A 25,064-nucleotide genomic window follows, 5' to 3' on the forward strand; every position below is an offset into this window, starting at 1 on the left:
TTTTTATGTTAAAACGTAACCAGACCCATCATTAAACAAATATAATAAAATTTTGATGAACTTAATTAACAATTAAACACCCAAGTCCATTCTAAAAGTCCCAATTTCAAACACGAATCCCAAAAATTTTTTTAGCTTTTCACTCGCCTTTTAATTTTAATAAATATTTTTGAAATCTTCTTAGGAAGCATTAAACCGTTAATGATTCCTCCATAAATCTTGAAAATGGTCTTACCCTCATTGAAATATTCTTTAGAAACCCTTTTAAAACATACATAGAAATTTCCATAGACATATTAGGGCGATTTTCTCTCTTCTATGGGCCCATGTAATAAAAACAGGTTTTGCGAACCAAACGGTTATTAAATCGATCAAGCTGTAGGGTTTTTGCTTATGAAAAGTCCAAACAGAATGTTTGAAAATTGAAATCGTAGCGAGCTTTTCGGCTGCATTTCCACTGACTGACTGAAATTGAAAAAGAAACTGCCCGTAGACGCTTTTGGTATTTTAGTATGTTCTCGAACGGTAATATTCAAAATAATGTCGATTGAAAGCTACAATTTATTAACTATAAAATATTATTTATGTCTATATACACAATCTATTTAGAAACAGTACACCTTACGTCTATTCCAGCCTAATCGCGTACTTTTAAGGCCACTAAACTGTTCTTTTAGTTTTTATCACGTATAAAGACTAGAGAGGCCATTAAGCAAATTGTTATGAATGAAACTATACTTGTTATAACCGTTTGGCCATAAATTATCTTGCCTGGTTAATTTTTTTTAAAGAAGACCTCGTTGATAACTTCCTTTAGAAACGAACAAGGTGTGTCCCGAATTAGGAAAGTTATAATCTACAACTGTCATTTCAATTTTGAAATCATCATATGATTCCGTTAACACATAAATCTAACGGTCATAATTTCATTTATTCACTACTAAAACTTTGTACCACAACTCTCGGTAGTGGTCGCATATGAAATGAACGGGGTATTTTAAAGAACAATGGAAGTAGATAATCTAATGTAAACAGTAAACTTACCTTCCCTTAGAAAGGTCCCTCTGCAATCTACGTCTAGGGGTGGTAGGCAGTCTGACTGGTCGTCTTTCGCGTTCGAGGGTCATGTAAACCAACATCGCGACTGTTTCGCCAGTTCAGCCACCGAGGGGCGCCAGCCCCGAGCTGGCGCTGAGCTCTCCTGGGCCTCCGAACACTCCAGTCGGCGATTGGGGTTCAATGCGTCGTCGGAAGGTCTCTTATCTCGCTGGGGGTACCGAAGCCGGTGGCACAGTGCAGTGCTATTCGGGAGGTTGTGGGTTCAAACCCCGCTGCCGACTGTTCTGTCTGGGGTTTTGTCAGAGGGTTTTCCCCAGACGTACGTCGCTTCGTATGATGCTATAGTAGTATTATGTTCAAATCTACTAGGCCAATGCTGGAATAATACTCTTCCTTCTCAGTACCCTAAATCCGTTCCTTCCGTCCCCGTCCTTAACTTTACCCATCCTTACATTCCCGTTCTTTGGCTGAAGAGGGTCCGGAAACCCTGAGCAGGCCGTTTCCAGCATCCCTTGGGGTGTCGGAGGAATTAAACTCGTTGACCTTCCTTCCTTCGCTGGGGGTACGTCGGGCTCAGATGCTGATGGTCTAGGTCCGGCGTTGAGTAAAGCCTTCCTTCACTCAGGGGAACTACATCCGGCGCGACCGACCCCCAAGTTAGGAAAGCGCGTGGAGAATACGTTAGTCCTTTAGACTAGTCCAAACACGTGCTCTGGGCCAATTTAAGGGCGCATATGAGGGTTTTCTGATCGGTGGTAGTGCTTTGAAGCGGAAGATTTGTTCGACCCAGTACATCGGTGGAAGCGCTCGTCTTCTGAATGCATTGGATACTCCGCACACCAGGATTCGAGCGAGCCAGCCGATCAGTGTAAGTATTCCGCGCCTGGGCTGTCTGAGCCCACCGCGTTGGAAGACTTCCCTCATTGTGAGGGTGGGTTTTTACAAGGGAGGATACGTGGTATTTCGCCTAGATCATACCACGACTATCGTTAAGTCACACAGACGGCTGTTGATGCGACCTGAAAAAGTCTGTACCTAGGGAGTGCCACCGATACGATACGATACGTAGATATACAGTATGTCTGTATAGGGGAGAACCACTTTATTGCGGATTTGGGTTACGTATTCCAGGCCTCGGCGGGCCCGAGCGGCATAAGGCCCCCTTCATGGGGGGTTACGTTATCAGCGTGGGTGCTCCCGGGACAAAGAGAGCCCTTCACGTGATAAGACTCTTGCACCCCATCGTTTAGTTCTACGCATGAGGGAGGGATTGCACAGGAAGATACGTAGCCGGGTGGCACATGAGGTCCTGGACGTGAGAAGATCCTCGGTTCTCGTTAACCCACTAACTGTTGCATGTTTGATTGTTGCTGAGTAACATAATAAGAATAGATAGGTAGCTGAAAGCAAGACAGGAGTGCTCCTTGTGTTTTTTGTCATTACAGTGGTCCATGCCGATGGTAACCATGGAGACCATGTACTTCAATTAATGTGGATTAATTTGAATTAATGTGAATTAATTTGAATTAATGTGAAATAATTTGAATTAACGTGAAACAATTCGTATTAACGCAAAATAATTTGAATTAACGTCAACGATTGAGATTCCTTAAGTCAGAAAGGTCTGAAGGGGTTGAGAGCAATGAAACGACTGTTCTAGCCGTAAAAACTTCGGCAATCGTACTTTCAGGGTTCATTCAAAAATAGTCTCTACTCTCTGTCCACTTTGAACACACTCTCAGTTAAGACATGACTCCAGTAATCGTTTCCGAGCAAAATCTGGATATCCGATGAGGATTTTCTCATATATCTGAGAGCATTATTCCTTTTTCTTGCAGTTTATTCAATTAAGGTTCTTCAGGAACACAGAATTGATCATTGCAGAGAACTCTTTTTGCCAACAGTTTGAGAACAAAGCCCTTCCTTTCTCCTTGTTTTAGTCCTACTGCGAACTTGTCGTATTTTTCAATACCCCGGTTGCATTAGAAATGTTAACTTTCAAAGTATTTAAGAGGATACTGATGACTCACATTCTGTTGTACTTTCTCTCCCGCTATAGCATCCTCTTCCTTCGATGACTACTGCGTGTTGATGGGTGAGCACATAATTTGGTAACGATTGAGGTTACATGACTCACATCAGACTTTTTTCTTGCATTCCTTGGAGGAGTGACCAATTTTCAAGCACTTGAAGCACTATTTTCTGCTTATTTTCATAGGCCATTTCTATCGCCTTCCAATATTCGGCGTTTGGGATATTTACCACCAAAAATGCAGCAATGCAATCCTTCTCCATCACATTTAATAACAATCCGGAGGCTGTGGAAGCATTATCTTCTTAAGCACTTTACGTTCAGGGGAAATCTGAATTTCATTCTTTACGTCTTATCGCATGAGGTCTCTCAAAAAACTCAACCTTGATTTCTGCGGCCCCAATTGAGATCAATTTTGAGCCGAAAGTGTACTTCTCTGCCAAGCACAAGGTAGCGACTTGGGAAGGCTTGATTCAACCAGAGGGTATAACATTTTAGAGATAGCGATTAAATAAAACCGTTTTTGAGCAACTTGAGCACTTCATATTGAAATTTTTATCTAATCCCTTAATAATACTTTATTGTTTATTTTGATTTCGAAAGAATGTCATACCCGGATAAAGAAGATAATGCGTCAAGTGTTTTCTCTTGGTACATTTCGTTACGAAACAACTTTGTTTGTGAAATTTGCATAAGTTCTCCTACTTAGTGAAAAATCGACTTTTCTACTTTCGTAGTTTTCTTTTTGCACGATCTGGACGTTTGATACGGTTACGCTTAAAAAATACTGATTTGTAAATACTAATCAGTTGACAATAAAAATATTGCGAACATTTCTCGTTCTGGTTTTTGTTGTTAAATACAAAAATTGTAAAGGGCGTCCTGCGGAAGCCCAGGCGGAAATGGCCTTCTGAAGATCAAACCTTTAACATATTTGTAGGTACTTTTCGACCCCAGAAAACAAACTTCAGTCATCCACCTCATCTTTGAAATTCTAAAACTTCAGCTATTAGGGTGGATGATGTTCTCTGTGATAATCTATCCAGTAAAAGTGAATTTAGCAAATTTCGCAATCTACAACCTCGTTAGCGACTTTTCCAATTCGCATTCCCAAAAATAATTGAGCATTTTCGTTATATTACCCAATTCTCACATTTACCAATGTAATAGAAACAGAATCTTTAATATATGTACTTTCTTTCCGCTTAATAAATAACGATAGAAATGATTGGGTACAATTACGCAAATTGAAATTGTAATAATCTCCATGTATAGGAATGGAATTAAAGAGGTGTAGCTGCTCGATAATTACACGATCTCGAAAATGCAAATGTCAAATTTGCTTACAACTCGTTGACGTCTTTAACTTAATTGCATGTTTCTCGCTCGACTATTCAAGATATTAATTAATCGGCGTAAAAATTAGTGTGTGCTTCCGCACAAAATGGAATGGAACAAAAAAAGTCACCACCGCCCACCATTAATCACGAACGTCAATTTACACACAGGAATTTGCTGTAAATTTGAAAATAGAGCAAAAGCGTTGTTGTAGATGAAGTTTTATTGTTGGCGAAATTAATTTATAAATGTTCAGTCACGATAATTGATTAACAACCTGTTTGACAGTTTAAAATTAAAGGCAATTGTATAAGGTCATCTTGCGTTGTCATCTACATGCATATTTTTACAATTGTTATTTGTTGCCATTAAATAAACATTAAATTAAATGATTATTTACTATGCAGATAATTAATATTTTACTGTTATCTCATAAATAATTCATTTTGTTAAGTTACCAGGTGGAGCGGAGAAGAATAAGTTGCCTAACATATGGGCGGCTTCTTCACCACAATATCTTCTTTATACATAACATTCTTCCGTGTATTTGACTAAACTCCTCTCAAACGCCTGGACGGATTTTGATGACATTTTTTTTGTGCCTCTGTGTTTCCTCGGATGGCTTCGATTCACAATTGGACCATCTGATGATAGGATTTTTTTAAAACTCCTTTTTCATTCTGTATACTGGGTTTCCCTTAGCCAACACATTCCTTCCCCTCTTTTGTCTGTAGGGTGGTAGAGGAGAGTCCATCCAAGTGATGTATTGGTAGTACTCCGTTGGGAAAAGGTGTTTTGGAGATCCGATCGCACTCACACCTCCATTTCGATTGAGAAACCTTTACCATCACCTTATCGACGCCCCCTACCATTACTTAGGGTAAAAGATCTTCATTTGGAGGCTTGGAAAATACGGGGTGGACTAAACGCTTGAGCGATTGGTCCGCAGAGGACCCACTCCTTGAAAGTGTTTGGCTGAGATCGCCCTTAAGAACCTATCCTACTCCTTGTAAATTTTGGACGGTTTGGGCCCTGGCTAATCGCATTAAAGCCGATGAACTCGTTTGTTGTGGTTCGCTATCTCGGACTGCATAGATTTAGGAAATTAGCCCAAAACATTTAGGCCACACCACAAATTTGTTATTATGACTTTCTGAAATCATTTATTGAGACATTTTCCTTGCGCCTAGTGATATGGCGAAAGCCATAATCGAGAAAGCCATAATCGAGAATTCTAAACCAGTACTTGCTAAAAAATTTATGTGCTATTAGTGTGGATGCGCCAACAACGGGTGGAGGATAAGTGTTCTTTGCTCGCCTCGGGACGACTTATCGATAATTGGCCCTGCGCACTTGACGATGGAAAGTAATCTCCTCTTTTTTTGGGCAGAGTTGAGTTCTATGACGGATACAAGCTCCGTTCAACAGTCGGGCTGTAATTTGTCACGTGTATCGGAACGTGCCTTAGACCCTTTACATTGAACTCGGAAGCTCTCGGCGATAAGAAGCTCAATCATCTGTTTATTGCTTGTAGATGAAAAGGGGGACCTGCTTCAAGGACCATTATGGCCCGTTGGATAAAAACGGCTTTTTCAGGAGCAGATATTTCCTTTCCGCCGGGAAATTTGTGGTCGGCGGTAGCATCCTCCAGATTGGAAAATGCCTCTCGATTTATTCCTGAAAATGGACAACTGGTTCTTAAAATTTATTAGAAGGTTATTCAATGGGCTCTTAGCCTTCTTCGGTGTGAACTGACGGATCCTCTTTCACTTTCACTACATCTACTTTGTTACAAGAAAATTTTGTTACTTCACAGTACGCCTTTACGCGTCGTCAGAAACCAGACACGTTTCCCGACACACGCATCGATATTTTACCCTCCGGGAGAACAACGTTGGGGTTGGGTATTACGGGCTGCCAGTGAGGGCAGGATTAATGGCGACCCCTTATAGATCTGAAGAATACATTTACATGCCTCAAAAAACGTGAAAATAGTATAATCTGAAGAATAGGAAGCACTTAAGTAATAGCGAAAGAATCATAAGAACCGTGTGATTTTGATAAAGAGTATCATGCACTCGAAAACCCCAAGAAATATTTAGGAAAAATGATAAGGAGTGACTCGATGACTAAAATGATGGGTTCTTTATATTCTACGCAGAAACTGTATATTATCCCTAACTGTATGGTTGTGAAATGTATGTGTGAAGTGTTTACATGCAATTCCAAATTTTGATGCCTACGGTGAATCTTATCTACATGAGATAATGCTTTTCTGTTGTTCGTACTCTGAAGTGTTTATTTATGATGGTCGTGTATATTTTTAAATATATATCTTGTACCTGACTCAGTCGCTTTGAATGCATGACATAAACATGGTTCAGGACCTGATACGTAACTGACAAATTTAAGCTGAGCTTAGCTTTAAATCCATTACAGGAACCATGGATTTTAAAGTAGGATTAAGCTCAGATTAATTTGGTCTGGGAAACTGACTATCAAAAGTGGCAACATGTATTCTATATTTACAGTTTTTTAGTAATTATTGTTCAGTATTTACATTTTTGAAACTGCAACAGAAAGATCTTGTTCCATCCTCAAACTGCACCTTCTGTGATCCACCTGAACTGCTTTTACCTTTGGAGAAATTGCTCTAAGGGCAATCAACTTGTGAAAATCTATACCAATTCACTAATGGATGACTTCGCCGAAATTAGGGAAAAATTGAAAAATTTTCCTAAATCCAATCCCACAGGACTACACGCACTATTTTTTAAACTGTAATATTCATTTTTTCAGTTGAACACGAAGTTGAACTATTTCAACAAGTGTAAAGCATGTAATTTGTATCGATCTTGGAGCAGAAAATACTTCCAATTCCTCTATGGTTTGTTATCTGGAATATGGAGTTCCTCCTGAAACTACGTATTCGCGCCGACTGGGAAGCAGAAACCGAATAATAATTCCCAGATTTCTTTATCAAAACTTGATGACAATTTCTAGTGAACATGAGGGATCATTAAGTATTGGGCCCGCTTGAGAAGGATAGTATGCTAACTAGGAAGGGTAGTCTAAGGATTTGAAGCGAAAATGGGATAGATCTTGAGAGCTAAAGGGGAACTTTAGGAACAGATTATAAGAACCTGAGCTTCATTTGAAAAGATGACTTAATGGAGGTGTAGAGAGGAATTGAGAAAATCCTAGCTGGAGTATGACTACAATTTAAGAGGGAAGGTTAAATTAAGGCAAACTTGAGAAAACTTTATCTAACTTGAAGAGAACTTGAACTTGAGAGGAAGCTGGATAAAGATTTTGCGAGAGCTAGAGGAGAAATTTGGGGAAGTTTACGAAAGAATTTGAGAGCAACATGAGAAGTGTGAGAATGACTCGAGGAACAAACACTTGGGAGAATGAGGAGGATTGTACATTACCTAAACCGCATTGAAATATAAAATACACGATTGTAATGTTCTAATGTAATAAAATTTAAAAACAATAAACCAATCTTGTTATTAAGTTACACATTGCAGCCAGTGCTATAAATAACCATAAAAGATAATAGTATCATTTTATCGTTGAACATTTTCTCGTACATGTCAGGATGGCCGAGCGGTCTAAGGCGCCAGACTCAAGTCATACTTGCCCGCGATGCGGGTTCTGGGAATTCTGGTCCTCTATGAGGGCGTGGGTTCGAATCCCACTTCTGACAACTTTTTTCTCAATGTATTTACTTACACCACACATTTCAGAATACTGCTTTGGCAAAAGGAAGGAGCAGTGGTTTCTAACCATGTCCATTACGTAAAAATGTTTGTAAAATTGCTATCCTCTGACTCTTCGGCCAATAACAAAGTGTAACAACAAAATCGCGATTTCAAACCCAACCAACCACAGAATGTGATCTTCTCTACTGTTAAATTTTTAACATGTTAATATTATGTTTCGCCATATATTACGTATAAAAAAAGTTGTAAAATATATTATAAAAATGTATGCCAAAAGCGTTTGTTTTATCAAGAAAAGAAAATTCGCAAGAATCAATCCGTTCCTGTAACACTAATGGAGAATGGGTGCATCGAGAATGAAGATAAAGTTTGGGCTTTTGAAGGATCATCGGTGTATGTATGTTTTTCTACCCCCCGAAAAAAGGATACCCTGTATAGAGGGATGGGATGTAGTATTCTTTTGAAAGTGAAAGAAATTTGGGTCTCATTTAATATCAAAATTTAGGCATTGGGGCATTCTCTTCTGTCGGGATTTTACGAAAAGTCTCCTTTTTGGGCATTAGGGAGAGAATGGATCGGATGGTTAGAAAACGAGCTCAAGCTTGTAAAGAGAAAGGAATGTGAAGCGTTGGCTCAAGCCAATTTAACGATAAAGAAGGCCTTACATTCATAAAAGGAACGCTCTTGCACCGATGTCTTATGAGACGTGGCGTCACATTTTTTTAAGAATTAAAAAATTTAAAAAAATGCGCTATCGTTTGCGTTTTGTCCGTCCGTCCGTCTATCCGGAGCCACTTCCGTCGTGTTGAACTACTTTTAGAGAGAATGAGCCTAGACCTTGTAGATTACAGCAGAACGATTCCAAGAAAACACCGATACACCAATGGAATTAATCAAACGGCCCCTGGATTTCGCGGGGCCGGTGAATGGACCCCAACTTTGTGTCGTTGTCGACGCATACTCAAAGTGGATCGAGATCATACCTACCAAGTCGACGACAACTTCTTGGTGCATCCAAAAACTAAAAGAATTGATCTGCCATTTTAAAACGCCCTACAATAGAGTCTCTGATAATGGTCGGCAGTCATGGAGGCTGTTCTGGGTCTACATCTCCACGCGAGAGAGCAGGCCACTTTTGACTGTGGCAGCCTTGCGTCTGGAAAATAAGGGGTTGTTGAATAGTAGAGGTGGGCCACATTCGAATAACTGGTGAGGCGATTAAGCGATTGCCTATCCTATAGAAGGGCGATCGGACTGACTCACTCCTCAATACATAGTAGGGGAGAACTATCACATCTTTCCTGATGAGTATGGGGCATCCCAACCAGACATATTCATCTTCACGGATGGATCTAAAACAATTGAAGGAACATGCACTGGAATTTACTCCAAAGAACTGAACCATATCACCCAACCCCGGTCTAGGACATTAGGGCGCCGTTGAAGAGGCGCGACCTTGGGCGCTGCCGTTAGGGCGGGAGACAAAAGGGCGCGAGGAACAAAAGGGCGTGGGTGATAAACGCGTGGAAACATAAGGGCGCGAGGACATATGGGCGCGGAACAAAATATATCTCTAAAAATATATTGCAGTTAGTGTTAATATTTTATATCATTACACACGGCGTTCGAGATACCAAAAACATATAATGCGCAAACGTACATACACTATCATCTGGCAACATTGTGCAACATCGGTTTTTTCATCGGCACAAAAAGGCGAATTTACCAAATTGAAGCTAAAATCCAATTTTACATAAAAATACCTAATATAAGTATTTTAAATGTGAATATTTGCCTGAATCATATCAACGATCCGGCCCCCCCTACCGGGGGCACGTCCCCCACTGATTCAAATCGAGTTTTCTTTAGAACTACTCATCGGATTTGAAAAATAAAAGCAGAATGAACATTCTTTTCGAACTATCTAACGTTTACCACCTCTTCCCATTTAAAATTTTTGGGGTGCAATTCACACCCTTCTCAGGTTTAAAGTTATGTAAGTAGTTATTATTTAATTTAAATGTCCCCCTTAAAACTAAAATTGATTTGTTAGAGCAATTTCTGGCAAAACTCGAGGCAAAACTGTCGTTATAAGTGGGCAAAATTGGCATTGACTGTTTTTAGTGAGCCACCATGTATAATAACTTCTACGGACATTTTCCACAGAACTTGATTAAATATTCCATTAGATGAAAGTACAAAATAAATTTTAAACATATGGCTATGTAGGTACTAATAAGAGTATATTAACTAACAAGAGATTAAAAAGAGTTTTTGTTCCTGAAAGAATGGTTTAAAGCTCGAGGCTTGCCGAGGGCTTTAATATTCTTGAGGGAACAAAAACTAGTTTAATCCTAAGTGTTACTTATACTATTTTTTCCAATACCGACCGATCTGAATACATTTCAAAAGTAATAAAACTATGAATAAGTAAGGTAGGCTTTTCAGGATGTCATAGTTACGCTCGCTTGTTTGTAACTGTCAACAAAAATTAAGAATTTTTTATTTTGTTGTTGAGACGGAGAAGAACACAGTTATTTGGCATTACCTATATAGGAAGAGCTGGATGTACAGGGTGTAAATCGAAAAGTGGAACATAGGCGTTTAACATGGGAAATTACTTTTTCTTTGCGCAAACGTTTCCTAATTATTTTACGCCAAAAAAAACTTCAAATAAAAGTTATAGAGATATAAATTCTACATCTAAATCATCTGAAACGATTATTCTACCTCTTCTTGTACGCGAAAAAATTAATTATAAAGATTCTGTTTTCACGAGTTTTTAGTCTAAGTAGCCATGGACTATGATAAAAGAAAAACATAGTCCATGGGTACTTAGACTAAAAACTCGTGAAAATAGAATCTTTATAATTAATTTTTTCGCGTACAAGAAGAGGTTCACATGATTTAGATGCAGAATTTATATCTCTTTAACTTTTATTTGAAGTTTTTTTGCGTAAAATAATTAGGAAACGTTTGCGCAAAGAAAAAGTAATTTCCCATGTTAAACGCCTATGTTCCACTTTTCGATTTACACCCTGTACACTAAGGCCCTTTATAAACTGTGCTTTTCATATTACCTGTTCTGAAAATAAAGAAAATGAATAGGTACTCTCTGAATGTGAAATCAAAAATGAGGGATTAACATTTTTTTAATCCCTAGGGATTAAAATTACCTATTAATGCACAAAAATTAGGGATTAAATTCAATAAAAACGTGTCGGCATGGGAAAAATAGGAAAGGAAAGAAATTTTTTTTTTCGAGATGAATTTACACAGGAGATGAAAAGAAAGATTGCATATTCATTCCACTTTCTGCGTTTTTCTATCCCAAAGTTCATAGGCTAAAATGCACAATGGATTATAATGCTGTCTTAATTAACTAAAACAAGTAGCCCTTTTGATTTAAGTCAAGTGATACATCTTCAGAAAGAACAAACTAACTTATGTCCATTGAATTATACAAAAAAGTTTTTCCCTGTGATATGGGTTATCAAATTTTTCTTGCTACGTTAGTACCCAATGAAAGTATGCAAATGACAAAACCCGGCGAAGAAGAATGCGGCAAGGTATCTTCACTAAAATCTCGTAAAATTTTACATTAAGGAATTTGCATCGAGCACGTTTTATGTGAAAGAATGTTAAATATACTTATAAATATCTAAGCACTTTATCGATGCATTTACACCGCCTAAAAATAAAGATAATTTCGTATCATCCACAAAATTACCATGCCGGCATAAATTGTAACGCTCGGGTTTGGAAACATAATAATTCTAATTCAATTACGGTTATAAATTGTCCTTTTACCTCAATCCACGGAGAAATTAAAATGGAACATTGGAGACATTAACATTCTCTTTGTCGATTGATGTTAACGAAAAGTATACCAGGGAACGAAAGGTCCCGCGAAGAATGAGGAACTTATAAAAATGTTGAGAATACGATCTGTTGAAAGTTGTACGTGATGGTCCAATTTATCCTAATTAGCGCACTTAAAATGCCGAGACAAAAAAAATTATGTGGAGCATTGAGGTAACAATTACATGTGGATCGCTACCGTAAATTAGACTCCAAAAACAGCAATTAATAAATGATGAGTACCGTTTTAATTAAAATTTGATGTTTTTGTTGGTTATATTAATATCGAATATTAATTGCAGTATGGTTGAATTGAAGCATAAACCATAGCAAATAATGTCTTCTTTCTCACAATGAGAAGAAGTTGTTTTGTTGAGCCACGGACCGATAAACATGACAATAAAGCAAGGTCATTTATATTTTCTTTTAACATTTTTCTTCTTCATCGTCTATAAAAATATCGGAACGGCCATCGTAATGCTATTGAATTCCATTCTGTAATTGATAATTATAACTGGAGTATGCGACAAAAAGCATTGTTTGACGAAGTGAACGTTTGCGATTTGAGGCACATATTCCAATTAAATAACGTTTGTAGGTTATGCAAATACAAGGATAATTATTACTTTAAAAGATCCGTAATCGTGCTTTAAGTGATTTCAAAAGTGCACTACCTATAAAGTTACATGAAGTAAATTACAATATTGTTAGTAGCACAATTTTGAAAAGTCAAGGAAAACTAGATTAATCGGCTTATCAATAATAATCACTTTGTTGTGTGCAAAACTGAATGGTAGGAATTTTATTATTATTACAGAAATACTATTGCAGTTGGTAGACTTGCGACGTTATAAACGATCGTCCTTGGCCATTGTTGCTATTCAGATGTCACAACAAAAGATGCGAAGAACGCGGGACAAAATAAAGAGGCTATAAAGTCAATATGATAAAAATACTATTTATTATCGAGACTCTTGTAACTACAATAAAACAAAATATTCCTCTCTATATGCACTGCTACTATTCACTTGTTACAAAACCAGACTTTACCATTGTATGCAGGCAAGTTCAATGCATACCTACTTTGCTATTAGCTTCGATACCTTTAGAATGAAACCACTTTGTAACCTTGAAAGAGTTTGTATCCAGAATTGGAATAGAATTTACAGCTAATTGATCGTTTATGAACTGAAAGGATTGAACATCTGCATTAGGTCACATTTTAATCGTTCTTCGGCTAAGGGTCAAAGTATTTTGGGAGTTGAATCTTGAAAGTGTATCATTAATTAATAACTACATTTGAACTGAGCCTAGGGATTTAAGCTACAGACGGATCACCCTGCTGAAGCTATTTCGAGCTTTCACTCCGAAAGGGTAAGAACCAGAAGAATGTCGTACAGAAAAAATACACTGTGCGATATACTTAAATGCATTTTTTAAAAGCACCATGATCCCTAGGACCTTTTATGACTTTGAATAACTAGAGAAGTTAGAAACTTAACGTTGGGTTCGATTGCATAGCGTTTTTGACCTGCCATCCAAAGAATGATAAGAAAAGCGTAAAATCTTTTAGGAAATAGTATCGTCGTAAAACTCCAAATGGCGCGGCGCGGTGGTGACTGTCCTGAATACCAACTTTTTTAAGAAATATTGAATTTTTTCATGATTAGAAATAATCAATACAAATACCTTACTGCAGCTATTAATTAAGCAGGACAGATTTAACATTCCAAAGCTACACGTCGGTCTAGTCACTGAAAAGAAAAATGAGTCTTTAATTATTTATAGTTGCTTTAGCATTACGCCTTACAAGCAAATGAATGTTTTTGTAATTTCGTTATCAAATACTTATATAAATTTAAAAAAAGCTAACATTTGGTCACAGATGTCACATTTTGACATATGGCGAACCCTAACTCTATTCATTTTATTTATTTATTTACTGAAATACTCAAAACAACAGAATTTAAGAAGATAGCGGTAGAAAGCATAGGGAAGCTCCGACCTTCACTGTGATTGGTTAAAAAAGTAGTCAGTATTACACTGAAAAATAAAACGAGTGGCGAATTTTGTAAGCTGGTAGTTTCTGCTGCCAGCTAAACTGTCGAACTATCATTAGCTGTTAATGTCAAAGATCCAAGCGTGAAATTGTTTGATTTATTTCTGTTCGCAGTCTTGGATATCTCTACTTTACAATAATTTAGTGCCGATGGGATTATACGATTTTTTTTAATCTTCTTTTTCCGTTTATGTCACACTCTGCTATTTCGCGTACCGATCGATCCATGGACAAAGTTACTTGCGTCGTACCGTGTCGATGTTTTTACGTTTTTGCACTCTGTACGCTGGATTTCCGTTATCATACGAAGTCGCGGGGGAAAATCTAGATTTTATCGAGCGACTTCGTAGAGGTGGACACTAAGTCAGTCGAAAAGTAATGGCGTACGGAAGAAAAATAATTTGCAACCAACCAATAAGAAGACAGAATCTTCATTGCGCGAGAAATACCACTCGTGGGCAAGATAAACTTGAAGAAGGGATGGGATTAGAAAACATCTGCACGATCTTGGGCGGCGAAGCGAAGAACTATTGAAAAAGAAACCGATAACACTCGGATGGCTCTAGTGGCGAAAATAAAGAGATAAGGTAATGAGAAATCTACTACAAAACTAACTTCCATTTGATTACACTGGTTTCCAGGAAATACCTAGATGGCATGAGAATTAAGAACAAACGTAATAACTACATCAAAAGGCATTTTGGAAGAAGAAACTCGAGAGAAAAAAAGAAATTACCAATATTTTTAGTTTGGGTCGCCTTATTATTTATAAAAAATACACAAAATTTAAATTAATTGTCTTTATCATTTTTACTGGTAGCCATTTTGTTCACAATTTTATATAAGCAACTTAGGTGCACGAATTTGATTAATAAACTAGCTTTTTAATCTTATCTATACAGTAGCACAATTGGACGTTTTGTAATTTGGTCTTTCTTGGTAATAATTTATTTTTACGGTAAAAACGGTAGCCCGATATTCGCACAAATACGCCACTTTATATTGGTTTTAGCATGCACATGGCGTAGCCCTCCTCGTTTTCTTGACCTCTTGCTTGGAAGAAGCCCTCATAACATGGACCTCCGTTGAGTTGGAATTAGCTCCTGTCTCCTGTCCATGGTATCCGGGCGAAGTGAGACGAAGTTAAAATAGGACAAATCAAGTTTATCCTTAGATGACCTAAAGCCCGTTTCAAAATGGATGGGCTAAATTCCCTTCCGAGCAGAAGCTTTGGCACGATCTTAGATAACCTTTGACTCTGACTTTAAACTATGTGTCGCTGACACGAATGCGTTTGTGGTAAAAACGTCCTAGAAAACGGATTACATGGCTTATCCTGTCAAAAGAGCTCAAGTCGCCATTCAAAATATGGGGAAATTAACAAGATGGGAAAGATGATTTTTGTTATATCTTGTGCAGTTTATACAGGGTGTTCATTTGAAAACTTCCCACCGTGGATTTATCGAAAACCACCGATTAAAGGAAAAAAATGCCGAGACACGTCAACAGATCTGTTAAGGGGGACGAGTGGTATCGAGTAATAGCTTGTTTCAAAGGTCTTTCGAAGTCCTTTCTTGTGACGTTTGATTTTTTAAATCGGTCAATTCGTTTTCAAGAAAATTAGAAAAATCTTTATTTATCTTAATTTGTTCAGATAGAAAACAAAAACAAACGAAAATATCACTTTTTATTTCAATAATGTTCAAAATGTTGCCCGCTATTGGCCAAACAATGATATAGGCGATGTTCAAATTCGTGACGGACATTTTTCAAAACACGTGAGTTATCTATTTCCATGATGTAAAAGATGGAAGTAAAATCTGAATCAATAAATTATCACTATTTCAAGATTGTCACAAAGGTAACTGATCGCAAATAAATTCTTTTCTTTCCCATAGCAACAAATAAGTAATATTTTCGTATGTTTTTGTTTTCTATCTGAACAATTTAAGATGGGTCGATTAAATAAATGAAATAGATTTTTCTAATTTTCTCGAAAACGAATCTACCGATTTAAAAAAAATAAAAGTCAAAATAAAGGACTTCGAAAGACCTTTCAAACATGCTATTACTGGATACCGCTTGTCATTTAAAATTGTTAAGGGAATGGCCCTGGGGGTAGAGGGTGAAAGAGAGTGAAGTAGTTTTTGGTTAAAAAGTTGACAAATATTTAGACGTGTCTCGGCGTTTTTTCCTTTAATTTTCGATAAATCCGTGGTGGGAAGTGTTCGAATAAACACCCTGTATAAAAAAGTAGATGCTCGGCGAATTTTTTAAACTATGAATATTCAGAAACACTCATCGGTCATGAATTTGTAAGACCCCTTTTAATCCATACCACAGTTGTACATATAGCTACTTTTTTAAGTAAAAAATTTATCCATGCAACCATCGGAGACATTGGAAATTATAACTTATAACCTATAAAGTCATATGTAAAACACAAATAACCTTTATCACACGGAATCATTTGCTCCACTCGCTCGCAGGCTCGCTCGTGTCGTAACATTCTTGTAATATTATCACGGGTGATGTGCGAGAATTTTAGATTCGAATTAACAAAACCCTTGTGCACTGTTTAGTAAGTAACGTATCGACAGTATTCGTAACTTTTCCTGAATCTACCGATTGCAGTCGAATACGGGAGAATCATCACTTGATGCGACACCAGTGTCTTCTTTTCTGCTTGACGAAACTGGTAACTTCATACCCATACAAAACATAAGCATTTCCAATGCTAAAAATTACGGCATTTCTTGAACTATTATTGGCCAACACGCGCTTACGCGCTAACATTGATTTAAAGAGGCAAACGCTCACTTCAAAAAAACGTGGATCGACGTATGTTGCTTGAGGCCTTTTTCTACTTTTCCCTAGGGGCGAGCACTGTGGGAAGAAACCAGAATAGCGTTACCGCAGCTTCTCTCACATTTTAGCATTGGAAATGCATATGTTTTTTTGTATCTGGGTAAGTTACCAGTTTCGGTCAAGCAGAAAAGACAGCGGTGTCGCATTGCGTGATGATTCCACGAATGTTAATTTATTATACACACGACTGAATTGGGTCGCTTTGTTTACACCCGCTGACTACTTTGTCTCTATTACTCTTACTCTTAAAATAAGCCATAGCACTAAAACATAAAGTGAAATAATGAGTAGTTTTATTCAACTGTTATTAGTGTATATCAGAGTAATCAAAGTTATTGCACTTGTCATCAATACAAGTCTTGCAACGTTTATTAGTTGGATACGTCTCGATTAGAGCACTGCATACCTCAGGTATCCCACTAGTAATATGGCAACTCCTTACAACGACACCTAAATAGTTAAATAATTAGTTGATATCACCAAATTGCTATATCACTTACGTCCAGGCGACAAATATGAGATGCAAGCCTTATCTGCGAGTTCATCTCCAACACACAGTTTATCTACTAGATTTTTTCCACTTACACAATCGGTCGAATTGCTATTGCAAACCAGGCATGACAAGGCTACGGTTAACGAGTTTTTGTAACAAAATTTGAATAAAAACCAAAGGTACTTACCATCGGATGAAGGGACGCAGTACAGGAACAGCGTAACGGTCAACAATATTACCTTGAAGTACATCTCGTTGGTTGTTGGTGGCGAAAATTTGGTATACTTACTACGAGATGCAAGTCGACGGGTATTTATGCCCGTACAGAAGTGGTTAGATTAGATTATCGCCATTACAAGGCTTTAAAATTATTGCCAAACAGATCGATAGGACAAAAGATAAAAATGACAAACAAGTAATACCTACTGTCGAAAACGTGTACCAAGACTTCCTAATCTCTGGAGGACTTCCATGACCATATATCAATCAATCAACTTTACTTGACGCCAAAACAGGAACACTTTTCACGTTTGGTATCACAACAAAATAAACGTAAGATGCGTTTTTTCTCTTTTTTTCTCTAGTATCCACTACAAGGTGCCTTTTTGTCAGCTCATTTTTCATTTGCTTCTATTCTTCTCCTCCTTTCGAGCTCAGTGCGTGCATATACATTTCTTTCATGGTTTTTTTCCTTATATAATTATTTCTTCTATTGCATTGGGTGGTTGCAGAGTTTTCCTGGTATGATTGACTGGTGTGTTTAGATGCTTTATGTATAGCTACCCAGTACCGATAATTACTTATTATCCCGTTTTGGGTTGAGGATAAGTTTCCTTGTTCCCAATACCCCCGTAGAAGTTCTGCAGTGTAATTCGTTCCTGTGGCGAGCTTTTTCTCCAATGGTAACGACCTGGCCATCGCTAGTGATCGTAGCCCCCAAATTTTGTAGGATTCTCCTTGAATGGAATCATTTCTCAAAATATGGATATTTAGTTTTCTTCTTCCATACCAAATATTCGCTTGTCTTTGTCGTCGTTGGTGTGATTTGTTTGCCCGGATTTCACTCAACCAAATTCGGTTTGTTGACCCAACGATTCGTCTTCTTTCATGACTCCAGGTAGTATGATCTTGGCGTATTCCTCTGCCCGCGGAAGTACGCTAATTGGTCCGGACTTGGTCAGCGTAGAATCGGCTAACAGCACGTTTTTCCATGGATCCTTGTTCTTCTCAAACGATGTAAGTGGTAGATCCGGCATTAATTTCTCGAAAAATTCGCGGAGGGGAGCCCAATTTTCACATCCACTCCAAAACTTTGGTATCTTTATTTGGGACAGCTCGATGTTGGTTGCTGCCTTTTCCTTTGTCTCCTTTGTAACCAGGTTTGACCTTTATTGTATTGTGTCGTACTCATATTTCAATTTAGTTACTGGGCTCACCTCGCATTTGCCTGAATGTCTTGAATTTGGTTCCGTTATTTTTCTTCCTCCACATGGAACAGTATCCCTCTAAACTGCATCAGACGAAATAATCTTTTCTTTTCGGAGCGCTTGTTCCTTATCCATTTCTTCTAGGGAATGCAATACCGGGATCGCGGGATCCCAAAATACCGGGATCCAGCAGCATTTTTGCGGGATTAATCCCGCACATAAATGGAGCGGGATCTCGCGGAATTTGCGGGACTGAGGAATTTGTCGATCAAGGGGACGACTCTGTTTAGTTTGTTAATGAAACGCATAACGGAGAAGTTCTTTTTTAAATAATTGTTAAACTTCTTTCGTTAAAAATATACTATGATTTTTGAGGCACTTTAGAAGTTCACCTTTTTGTGCTTTACAGGTGAGGTTTTTTTGAGTTCTAAGTTAGGCTGAAGGTGCTTTTTTGTTAAATATTGTGATAATTAGCGATTTATTTTAATACAGAAGTTAACCGCACAGAATTGCTTATTTGTCAATTTATTTAAAGTTTTGCGGGATCCCGCAAAAACCGGGACCCCCGGGGGTTTAACATCTAACAATCCGGCAAACACCGGGATTGAGATTTTGCTGCGGGATTGCATTCCCTAATTTCTTCATTATTCTGCTCCATCTGCTACTGTTTCTGTAGCTCCTCCATATAACCTTTCTTTCTATTGTAGATCTTTTGCAGGTGCTCTCTGTATTTTGTGTTGTGGTATTCATGATTTGGTATCTGTAACTGGACAATGTTGTTATGATTTTGTTCTATACCTTGTCGATAAATTTCCAGTTGAGGTCTTTCTTCATATTGGTCAACATTGTGCCTATTCGTCGGCCAGCTCGTTTAATTGCTCCATTTGTAATGCGCTTACACTAAAACTAATCCAAAACCAACTCGCCAACCCAATTCCGGAGTGTATTTTCTGCTAGCTCAAAATTTCGGTACTTACAAAACGCAGCGGCGAAAACGCAAAAGCAAAAAGACCAAAATTCATAGCACGCTTTCTATTTACGAAACGTCTTTTTCGGGTGTGGAGAACTGGGATTCCCCTTTCGTACGCGTATACCTTTGATACGTCCAACTAAATTAAACTGTTTTTCATTAATTACTCCTTTCCCCGATATCGGGAAAATACAGGACTGATGTCAGACTTCAAATTTTTTAAGCGCACTTTTTTTAAAGAAATCCCAGCTCAAACCGATGGGTTTTCTGTAACTCATTTAAATGTCAATCGTTAATTATGTAACGAACGGCTGTGTGCACGTAATGTATTCAAGCGGATAAAAGGTTGTATGACGTGCAAACATTAATTTTTGCGTTTGAATCGTTAATTATACTTATCCAATTAGTCGGAATTAAATCTCGAAACTGGGTATTTCAATTTACAAACGGCGAGATCATTGATAGCACCTGGTATCTACGAAAGCTTTAAATAAAATGAAAACACAGAAACTCCTAGACTCCTAGAGAAAAGGATTCAGAAACTACTTAGTAACGAAGCGGCCGACTTAAAAGACTTCTAGATAGCTAGAAAACGCGTGCTTTGTTACAGTATATGCAACGCTTGGATATCTCAATAAAGAGAAATTATGGCCTTTAAAATGTGTCACTTGACAGGGTATGCTAATTAGGATCTCGAAATAGGAGTACTTGGAGTAAATGCTAAAACTACTGTAAACCTGACGAAAATTAACGTGTTCTTTCAATTTTTGTTTTTTCAAAATCAAAAATTACAATCGGAGGTTCTTTTTGCAAAAGAAGCAGAGTATGTTGAAATTTCAAGAATGATGTAGCTATTATGAAGGTTCGCCATTGCGAAGATACCAACAAAATAATGCTAGGTTCTCTTAGCAAAATTACTTTGCGCGGTCTTTTAAGACTTAAGACATAAGAAAATAGCAGGAATTGATACAAGGAATCTGTTGAATGGGGTTTTGTTATATTGGTTACGTAATTATTATTCTACGAACTGTTGTATGGCCAAATTCATTTTGCCTCTTTTTGTGCGCTTTGACCATGGATCTTCCACCTGAAACCTGTTCGAACGGAAGTTGTGTGTGACCAATTCGCATTCGCTAATTCATCGAAAAACAATAATTTCGTTTTAATCGTCGTGAACATTATTAGTATGTGGCTGTAACCAATTCGATTGATGGCAGTATTTATATTCGGAATGGTATTTTAAAAAAAATCTCCATTTGCATTGTAAGTTGACCTATAAATACCAAGTAGGATTAATCCGTGACGAACTGCCCAAATAGAAAACGTTGACAAATGAGAGACTATTAAAAAGCATCTTGGAATTTAAAGCAAAAGTTATACCGTTAACCCTATTACAATAATAGAAATTTTTCGGCACCTTCGTTAGCGGAAGGTCGACTCCTTCAGAGGAAATAAACAAAAGTGTGTGGGCACCGAAGGCGGAAAAAATGGATTTTAAAAGTAGATGGACGATTTCTGGATATCACGATTCGTAGTCACGTCTGCGACCCGACTTGCTTGGTCACTGCACGAATTAACCCATTGTCAGGATCGTATTGTTAGCCGATGAACCAGAATCCTTGTACTTTGTGCATAACAATTTTAACGAAGTTATCACGATGAAGTTTGCACAAGAAACTCAAAATTTTGAATGACGTATTTAGTTACACTAGCTCTCACTCCAATAGATTTTAATGAAAATGTCAATCAATATTGATATACGTACCATACACTTGACATACAGATTTAAAGGTACCTATATCTCAGTCATTTTTACACGAGTGGCTATGTAATTGCCGGAAATTTTTTCGAGGAATGGTTTTTGGATCATCTCGTGCAAGAATTCGTGGTCATTGCAGATCTAAAACCCATGAGTTATCGAATACGAGAGAAAGTTACTGGACATTTACATTGCGGCATGAAATTTCAGAACATTCGGCAGTTGTTCAAATCTTAAACTTCCAATTTTAGCACTGGTCATTGATCTTGGAATCTAAAGCTGGTTTTAAGGAATAATAACAAAATATAATAATCATTTATTAGCGCTAATAACTATAAAGTTTTACGCAAGTCGGTGAATATGTACAAGTTATGAAGACTATTTTACACATTTTTTAAACAGAACTGTCAACTTGTAATTTAAGAAGTCGTTTATATTAAAAAATGCCTGGATTATTAGGTTTTCTTTAAACATTTACGAAATAACTTTTTGTAATTTCGTTATCAAATACTTAAATTTTAGTTGACGTTTTCAGCTTTAAAAAAGCCGTCATTTAGCCATCAGGCTTACTAGTGCGCCAATCTAAATTGGCGCACTGGTACATTAGTCCTGCACGATTCTCAATAATTGTCTGAACTACTGATTTCATCATGATTGAATAGAGATACAGAAATGGGCTAAAAATGCGTGTGGATTGCCAGGTGCAGAGATATTAATAGTGACCAAGTTACCATGTTCTTTTGTTGGTAGAGTTGGAGGGGGTTGGGATTTGATAAAATTAAGGGAGGTGGATAAATATCTAGGAAGGGTAATGGGAATTGAAATGAAAATGAAGGTTGCAAGGAAGGGCCATGCAACTACAGAAAACAAATGGAGGAAAAAATGGCAAAGAACAATTGATAAATAGAAGAAAGGAGGAAGCCGAAAATTACCGCAGAGGAAAAAAAGAAGTAGTAAGCCGGCAGAATGCTTGAAACTGGTCTAAGGTAATTCCCATCTCTGCCACAGATAAAAAATTCACCTCAACCAAGGTTCGAACACCCGACCTCCGGATTTATAGCCCAACGCTCTACCACTGAGCCATAAAGCCGGATATAGTAAGGCTGCTGGGATAGACGGGATACCGGTAGAGTTAATAAAGTGTTTAGAAGAGGATTCAGAGGAAGAAGGAATGAGGATACTGAGAGATTTGTGTAATGATGAGAAGGTGCGAGTGTTGAACAGGAGGATAATGGAGGGGGTAGTGGGGAAAGATTAATTTGGATTCCGAAGGGGTTTGGGAACCAGAGATGCAATCGGAGTAGTAAAAACAATCGGAGAAAGATATATACAACGACGAAGAAATGCAAGTCTGTGCCTAGTAGATCTGGAAAGGGCATTCGATTGTTAAGCATTTTAAGGGACAAGGGTGTGGGTTGGAGAAGCAGGAGGTGACACTGAAGGTGAGTGATAACATGATTGAATGGATTGGAATAGGAAGAGGAGTCAGGCAGGGATGTTGTATGTCACCCACTTTATTTAAATGGCGAGGAAGTACTAGGAAAGAAATAATAGAGTAAAAAATAGACGGCAGAAATGTAAGGTCAGTCAGGTTTGCTCATGGTATGATTATATTTGTTGAAAACAAGCGGAAATTAAATGAAATGTTTAAACGACTGGAATAAATGACACGTATGGATTGAGGATTAATCATAACTAAGAAATCGAAAGTAATTTGGAGCAGAGGAAGTAATGGATGTAAGGATAGGGAAAGATTGGAACAAGTAAAAACAAGTAAACACTTAGGCAGAGTAATATCAGACGATGGGTTGAGTGAAAAGGAATGGCCAAGGCAGCGTGTTTGAAAAAGAGAGTGGTACTTAAAGTCAGATGCATTTAAAATTGATAAAATGACATTTTGTATGAGTGTGCGGTACGAAAGTTGCATAAAAGAGAGTGAAAGACTGGAAGCATTCGAGATGTGGACGTGAAGGAGGTTGTTAAAAGTAAAATGGAGTTAGAAATGAAGAAGCCTTAAGAAGAGTGGGGGAACAAAGACAACTGTTAAGCAATATTAGAAAGAGAAACTGAATGAGCCACGTGTTGAGGGGTAATGAAATGTTAAGATACATATTGGAGGGATAAGTGGAGACGGAAGGTGAAAGGAAGCGAGGAAGAAGAAAAGGAAATGGACTAATCATTTGAAAAAGGGAACAAGCTAAGTGGGGATGCAGAGAGAGGCAATGGACCGGGAGTCGTGGAGTTGGGATGTGAGCTAAGAACCTGCCAAGTGGACAACTAAAAAAAACAGGGTTGTGCTGGTTTAAAACTTTGCAATTATAATTCTTTGGACTTTCGGAGCGGATCAAGGCTATTGAGTTTTCTCAAATTAAAAAAAATTAAAATTATCGTGATTTTTAGTTAAGCCACTGCTGGACCTGGACATGCCATGGACAAATTATATCATTTCATATAAAAGATTTTGTTTATTGAGCTAGAGGTGCTTGTGGGTGGTGGATGTGGAACATAGCAACATATTTTTTCTTGAAGATGAGTTTGATGATAATAATAGGCACTTATTTTGTGCCTTCAATCACCCAACCATACCTACATGATAAACCATTAAACTATAATGCAATAGTAAGTACTGGAAAAAGTGAATAATTAAATACATTAACATAACGTTCCTTTAAATTAGTAAGAAAATTCTTTTGCACAACAGGTCAATATTTCATTAATATCCCAATCCAAAAGTTATCTTTTCAACTCACTCTTTAAATTTGACTTCGATTTCTTAGGCGTAAGTAATGATCACTTTTCTTTTCATAATCGTCTTAAATGCTAAAAGCTTAATAATCTACCATAACCGAGGAGAAATGAACTCGTAATGAGCGTTACGTCTGATTAATGACTGGAAAATAAAAGCCTTTTTAATATCATTTTTTAAGCGGGATGTGCACGTGTTCCTTTTAATATAAATTGTTTATTATAATGTGAGAGATATACACATATGCATATGAAGAGCGCGCATTTTTCTGAAACATTTACTTGCGGTTTCCATTAGAAACTCACAACAGGACTATTAATTTTGCGTTATATTTATTACATGCCATTGCGAATTCTAAACCATTTACATTAGAGATATAAGCGGGAGATAATTGCAATTTTGATTAATCCCGTTTTCTATACGCAACAGTAGTTCACATTGCTATAATTTCATTTGAATACCATCAAGCTGAAGAAATGATCATACGCACACGTTAAATATCTTTTCCAATAAAATTCCTTTATTTATTTATTTATCTTATTATTTATTAATAAATTATTTAATTTCATTTGAATACCATCAAGCTGAAGAAATGATCATACGCACACGTTAAATATCTTTTCCAATAAAATTCCTTTATTTATTTATTTATCTTATTATTTATTAATAAATTATTTATTTGGTAGTGTAGGAAATATTAAATTGATGTTGATGAAAGGCAATTATT

General features: G+C 37.3%; 1 protein-coding gene and 1 non-coding gene across 2 annotated transcripts; one reads left to right on the forward strand and one right to left on the reverse strand.

Annotated features, from left to right (window-relative positions):
• The first annotated feature begins 8,024 nt into the window (after window positions 1–8,024).
• On the forward strand, window positions 8,025–8,138 carry Trnal-caa. Its single transcript has 2 exons — window positions 8,025–8,062; window positions 8,094–8,138. It is a non-coding gene; the product is annotated as a tRNA-Leu (tRNA).
• Window positions 8,139–17,218: 9,080 nt separating this feature from the next.
• On the reverse strand, window positions 17,219–17,774 carry LOC116160949. The gene is made up of 3 exons (XM_031474102.1): window positions 17,623–17,774; window positions 17,443–17,568; window positions 17,219–17,392 (listed from the first exon to the last, which is right to left on the reverse strand). Exons 1-3 carry the CDS (start codon window positions 17,684–17,686, stop codon window positions 17,250–17,252), a joined length of 333 nt encoding a protein of 110 aa, XP_031329962.1. The 5' UTR covers window positions 17,687–17,774; the 3' UTR covers window positions 17,219–17,249.
• Window positions 17,775–25,064: the final 7,290 nt, after the last annotated feature.

Source organism: Photinus pyralis, unplaced genomic scaffold, assembly GCF_008802855.1.
Source record: "Photinus pyralis isolate 1611_PpyrPB1 unplaced genomic scaffold, Ppyr1.3 Ppyr1.4_LG10, whole genome shotgun sequence".
NCBI lineage: Eukaryota > Metazoa > Arthropoda > Insecta > Coleoptera > Lampyridae > Photinus > Photinus pyralis.